Source organism: Crassostrea angulata, chromosome 8 (genome assembly GCF_025612915.1).
Source record: "Crassostrea angulata isolate pt1a10 chromosome 8, ASM2561291v2, whole genome shotgun sequence".
NCBI classification, from domain to species: Eukaryota; Metazoa; Mollusca; class Bivalvia; order Ostreida; family Ostreidae; genus Magallana; species Magallana angulata.
This window is the reverse complement of record NC_069118.1, coordinates 44873419-44879439: the sequence shown is the minus strand read 5'-3', so window position 1 is coordinate 44879439 and position 6021 is coordinate 44873419. Positions and strand designations below refer to the sequence as shown.

The 6021-nt window shown below is 33.4% G+C and overlaps 1 protein-coding gene across 2 annotated transcripts; it reads right to left on the bottom strand.

Annotated features, from left to right (window-relative positions):
• Positions 1-1560: 1560 nt before the first annotated feature.
• Positions 1561-6021, bottom strand: LOC128160450 (cytochrome P450 2D20-like). 2 transcript variants are annotated; one of them, XM_052823766.1, is made up of 4 exons: positions 5666-6021; positions 2796-3302; positions 2115-2555; positions 1561-1959 (listed from the first exon to the last, which is right to left on the bottom strand). In XM_052823766.1, exons 1-4 carry the CDS (start codon positions 5994-5996, stop codon positions 1778-1780), a joined length of 1461 nt encoding a protein of 486 aa, XP_052679726.1. In that variant the 5' UTR covers positions 5997-6021; the 3' UTR covers positions 1561-1777. The 2 variants fall into 2 exon arrangements, with proteins under 2 accessions (XP_052679726.1, XP_052679727.1); XM_052823767.1 differs by lacking the exon at positions 1561-1959 and having other exon boundaries at positions 2289-2555; positions 2914-3302.

Below are 6021 nucleotides of genomic sequence, written 5' to 3'. Positions count from 1 at the left end.
ACTTTGAAAGTAACTTTGTAAAACTTGTATGAACATGCTTTAATAGATTATCGTTCAACACCGAACTGGACTTATCATTTCTTGACTGGACAAGGAACTGAACTAACCCATAGGCTTACAGATTGAGGATGTTGCTTATACTTACAGCGACTATGCTTTTGTTGGCATATTGAAGTTTAAAGAACAAACGTGATATGTTGTAGACTTTTATGTCTCGGCATAATCAATATCATAGTTTGCCATGCTCTTAAAACATATGTTTGAACGATTACTATTTGTTTCAGATTTGTTTATTGAAATAATGCACAAGCATTCACTGGCTCGTGCAAGAGTCTTAAGTCAAATTTGCATAACGACCATAAGTTGATATTGTTTTAACGAAGGAGAACAATGTTTCTGTAATACTTTTAAGGTCACCTGAGTAAACTCAGGTGACCTATTGCTATCTGTTTTCGTCCGTCGTCGTCCGTCGTGCGTTAATAATTTCACATTTTTAATTTCTTCTTAAAACTACAAGGCTAAATGTTACCATTTTTGGTGTGAGGCATCTCTATGGTAAGAAAAATCTAAATTGTGAAATTCATGTCTCTACAACTTCCGGGGCACCACAGTTGGTGCCAAAATATGCAAAAGAAAACTAAATTTTTAAAATGTTCTTCTCTTCTCCCACATATGTGAGGAAAACACTGATTGCATGGGTATAATGGTCATGAAGCCGTCTACCAAAATTGTTAAATTCATTGCCCCTGGGTCAGGGTTTCAGGCTCTAGGATGGGGTAATATGGCCATATAGTAAAAATGTATTAAATATTAGAAAATCTTTTTCTCTACTCCCATATATATTTGTTAAAAACTAAATGCCTGGTATTAATGTCCAAGAAGCCCTCTACCAAAATTTTGAAATTCATGACCCCTGTTTCAGGCTCTAGTTGGGCCAATATGGCCATATAATAGTAAAAATGTATTGAATCTTTAAAATATCTTCGTATTAACTCCCACACATGTGAAAAACTGAATACATGGTTATGATGTCCACTAACTCCTCTACCTATAATGTGAAATTCATGACCCTTAGGTCAGGGGTTCAGAATATTGAGGGGGGGGGGGGCAATATGGCAATATAGTGTTAATGCATATAAAGGTCAAAAATTTTCCTCTCTATTCTCATACGTCTGTATAAAAACACTGACTTCTTAATTATGTTTACCAGGAAGTCTAATACTTAAATTTCATGTCACCTGGAGTATGGGATTTGACTCTAGCGCCTAATGGATGTATAGGTGTTAATGCATATAATGTTTAAAAATTATCTTCTTTACTCCCACACACCTGCAAGGAAAACTGAATTCATGATTCTGTAGACAAGATTATAGTTTTCATAGTTCTTTTTGAAAGATTCAGGCAGGGAGGTGGTCGTCATAATAATTTATAATTTTTCTACTCCAGAATGAAACCTAATTAAATGCATACATGAGACTCCTCGACAAGTTTAAGTATGGGTTAAATGCTACTCAGGTAACCGTTAAGGCCTATTGGCCTCTTGTTTAATTGTAGTTTTCTGTGTATCAAGTTTTAATAATAACTATGATTTTTAATTTTTTTTAATGATGGAATTACAAGCATGCACTTGTACGTGTAAAAGCGTGAAATCTCATCATCATAACGACCATTTCATTGATATTATTTTGATGAAGAAAAGCATTGCTTCTGTTATATTTTTATTGTAGTTATCTGTGTAACAAGTTTCCTATTTACAAACTGTTGTTTGAACAAATTGTCAATCTCGCTTTCTTGCAACCAGTTGATAGGGTATGGGGGAATAAGTTAAACCAAAAATCCCTTTCAAAGAGGGCGGATTGGATGAGTCTTTCATGGAAAATTTGTACCGCTGAACAAGAGAAGTGAGAAAAAGAAAGAGCTCCATAATCGCTAATGATTCACCCAAGCATGATCTTTTACCTGTAAAATATGAAGAGTGGCATTGAGTAAAATAGATATCTGAGAAATCGATTAATGAACGAAATTTTTTTTATGAGGTTATGTAAAGTTGTGTTTTATATACCGAATACTCATAAGACAGTTATTTTTATTACACTGTTGTATAGTTTACAGACCTAAAGAGAATGCCAGGACCTTTTCCTGACCTGTCAAGAACCCCTCTGAATTAATATATCTCCCGGGGTCAAATTTATGAGGATTCGGAAACATATCAGCATCATGAGTGAATGAGGATAGACAAGGAATCAGTGTGGTATCTTTAGGTATGAGATAACCTGCCACTGTGAAATCTTGAGATGTCACGTGAGGCAGGCTAAGCGGAGCTACATTGCCCATGCGCAAAACCTCAGTTACCACTGCAGTAGAATATGGCATATTGACTTTGTCTGCAATAACCGGAAGTCGTGCACCATCCGTAACTTGCATTATTTCTGATGCCATTTGGTCTTGAACCTCTGGGTAATGGATGAGGTATAGCAGGGCCCAGCGGAGTGCGGTAGCCGTTGTGTCAGTGCCTGCGGCGAACATCTCGCTAATGTGGTGGTACACTTGAGTTTCTGTATTAAAAAAAAAAAAAACACTTGAGATAGCTTTGCTATGAAGTGAATCTAAAATTTTACTTCAAGGGTTATTGAAAAGTGACTTCATGACAACGTGTTTTTTCAGTGAAAGAAAAATTGATGTAAAAACCCCACCAAAATGACATGGCCAATTTTATTAATAACCATTATAAGGTATTTTAATATCCTTTTCGTTGAATCTATTAGAAGTTAACTTGTGTTTAATTATCTGCTCACTGTTTAGTATTTCGGTTTTGGTCTGAGCGAACAAAATTGAATCTATGTAGTCTCGTGGGGGATCTCGTGGATTAAAAAAGGTTTTGTGGTCTTTGATCCTCTGCTTATTGAACTCTACCTCAACCTGATAGCATTCTTTCAACTTCTTAACACCAAACAAGTCTCCTGGCAGAAAGCGAAGGAACGGAAAGAAGTTAATGGCTCCAGTAGAACTGCCTTTTTCAAACACAGTGCTCATATTGGCGATAAGTTTTCTGAACTCCGGGTCTTGATAATCATAACGCTTGCCATATACTATGGAACAGACGATGTTAGAGATGCTCATTTGGATTAAAGGTTTGATGTCAAAAGGCTGACCAATACAATGTTCAATTTCATCAAGAACGTATGGGATTTCCTCCTGAACACGATTGTCAATAAAGCGTTTGTTGTATCCAAGATCTCGAAGTGTTCGTAGACAGAAGTTCCGTAGTTCCCTCCATACTGGACCTGAAGTAGCTACCACCCCTGGAAATGAAGAATATTTTTTTAGTCGTTATCAACTTAAATACATGGTAATATACACGTTTACTGACCATTGTATTTTTATTAGCCTAACCATACACTACATTTTGGGACAATTATATGTTACAAAGGTTACAATTTTATATACACTTTTTTTATACTTCATAATAACCAGCCTTAATGTATACGTTTACTCACAATGAAAAAAAATGATGAAAATTAAAAACCATCTATTGTGTGTTATAGACCTTTCAAGGTAGTGCTATTTTGCACTTTTTAAAAAAAGTAGGCCAATCACCTACTTTTTTATGGTCATTGAATATTGTTTGAAATTTTAAGAAAATCCGTGAAAAAAAACTATACTATAATTAGATTTCCTTAATTGTAAAACAATACAAATTGCTTAACTCTTTTAAAAAATGAAATACAGTTTATGAATGGCAGTGACACTTAATATATACAAAGTATTTTGTTTTCATTCACAATTTTTATAAATATTCCAGTCCGTACTTCCTTTATCCGTATTTTAATCCCTACCCATTTTTTATTCAATTTAACAAAAAAATGAATGATGATAATAATAAACAATTATAGTATAAAACTGAGGATTATAATCTGAAAGAATTATTAAGAATTTCCTCTGTTCTGCTAAAAGTACAACTTTGCCTGAACATGATTCTATAGTATAGTAAAAATATCGATTTTTTGTACATATTAATAGTTCGTTTCATAAATACCTTTTATGTTTAGAACAAATTTTACTAATGACATTGAACTTTATAACAATCTAAATTTGAGAACTCAAACCCTGAGTAAACAACGTCCTTAAATTAATTTTCTAAATCTTTAATTAACTTTAACATCAGACTAACTTAAATAAGATAACTTTAAAAAACAAACCTTAATTTAGAACTTAACAACATAAAATTGATTTACTGTCGATCATAAAGCAATATTACATATTTATTAGCAATATTAGAATTTAAAAAGCATAACATTAAAAAAGGTTAATATTGACCTAATGAACAAAACTAATGTAAATGGATGCTTTAAAAAAGAGATTCAATTTAATCATTGCAGATTTTGTCTTCAAAGAATGAAATATATAAACAAATGAAATCGACTTCTTCTAATACGATTAATCATAACTAATCTAACTATGCTTTTGATAAATTTGAAACAATAGTCAATGCACATGACACATCCCGATAGTGTTAACTTTTATTGTAATGTTTCACGGATTATCGATGATTTTGTATCCAGTAATAATGAATAACGTACAGGATTTTGAGCATAGATGTATCCTTACAATTAGAAGAAATGAACAGAATGTGTGGACTTTGATACATTATGCGATATGTTCATGAATTAATGAGGCAAATCGGACAAGACTGGTTTACATATCAGGTGACTTAATTTATAGCCAAATTTTCACCAGTTAGGAAGAAACTTAACTATCAGAAATAAAACCCGTTGATAATACCAACTTACAAATTCGCTATTCTCATAGGCGAAGGTAGATTGTTTTTAAAATCACATTGAACACGCTTCTCGAAATCTATTCACATGATATAGCAAATGTCAAACAGCATCAATTTATGATTAGAAGGATCCGCTGAACTTTTGCCTTTATTTAAGAAAATTACATATAAGCATAATTAGGTGAGTTTTTTTTTCTCCTTTGACATATAGATAGGTTTGGACAAAATATATTGAACACCTGAAGGAGAAAAATGTTCCTAAGAGTGCTTGTGTGTTTTGAGGGCTTAAATGTAAACAGTGTATATCAGTGGATACCAAAAATAATGACATCTCGCATGTAGTTGGGTTTTTTTTCTTTTTCGGGGAGGGGAGGGGTATAAGAATTGGATTCTTTAAGAGTGCATATTTTAAAGACTAAGTACATAAAGAAAAGAAAGAGCAATTCTCAATCTCTTTTTTAATTTTTTTTTTTTTTGGGGGGGGGGGGTTAATTTATTCGAGGCCGTATTTAATGTTATCCTTTTTTAATTAACATGTCTTTTATCAAGTGTTATTCTGTCTGTTATATTTGATGTAGCTGGATGTATTCTAGAGTAGTCTGAATAAACATGTATACATATATATATATAAAAGAGTGTGTTCAGACGAACAGAACATATTTTGATATAAAATATAAAAACATGAAATTTAAATAAAATACACAGTTGTTAGCTTTTTTGTTCAAATGCATGGCAGATAAAAACAACAACAATAACATCAAAAAAAATTTTGGTCCCAGATAATGAATGTAGCATGTACTTGGAACACGGAAATACAATCAAGGTAAAAACGGCAGTTCAGAAAACTTCGATAATTTAATGACATATCTCTATACATGTACATACCCGCGTTTTCTGACAGTTCCTTCATCAGGTAATTTTGCGGACGATCGGATGTGGCGTTCCCATTGACAACAAAAACCTCTCTAAGCATTTCATACCCGCAGACGACCACTACCTTTTGAAGACCAAGATTCAGGCTGTAAATATCACCATACTGCCTTCGCAACCGGCGGTACGTCTCAATATCGCGAAAATCAAACCGAGGCAAAACTCCTAAAATAGGCAACCCCAATGGACCTGGAGGGAGTTTTTGCAATCTCCTCCGCTCTAAGAAATATATAAAGAAAACAAGCATTGTGATGACTAGTATTGCCCAAGTTAGATAGTCCGTCATGACAGCTTGTTAGATCGGTGGACAT

Coding starts and splice junctions, on each gene's coding strand:
- LOC128160450 (XM_052823766.1), bottom strand. CDS start 5,996: ATGACGGACTATCTAACTTGGGCAATACTAGTCATCACAATGCTTGTT. Junction 3,303..5,665: donor GGAACTGTCAGAAAACGCGG/GTATGTACATGT, acceptor CTTCATTTCCAG/GGGTGGTAGCTACTTCAGGT. Junction 1,960..2,114: donor GGTCCTGGCATTCTCTTTAG/GTCTGTAAACTA, acceptor CATATTTTACAG/GTAAAAGATCATGCTTGGGT.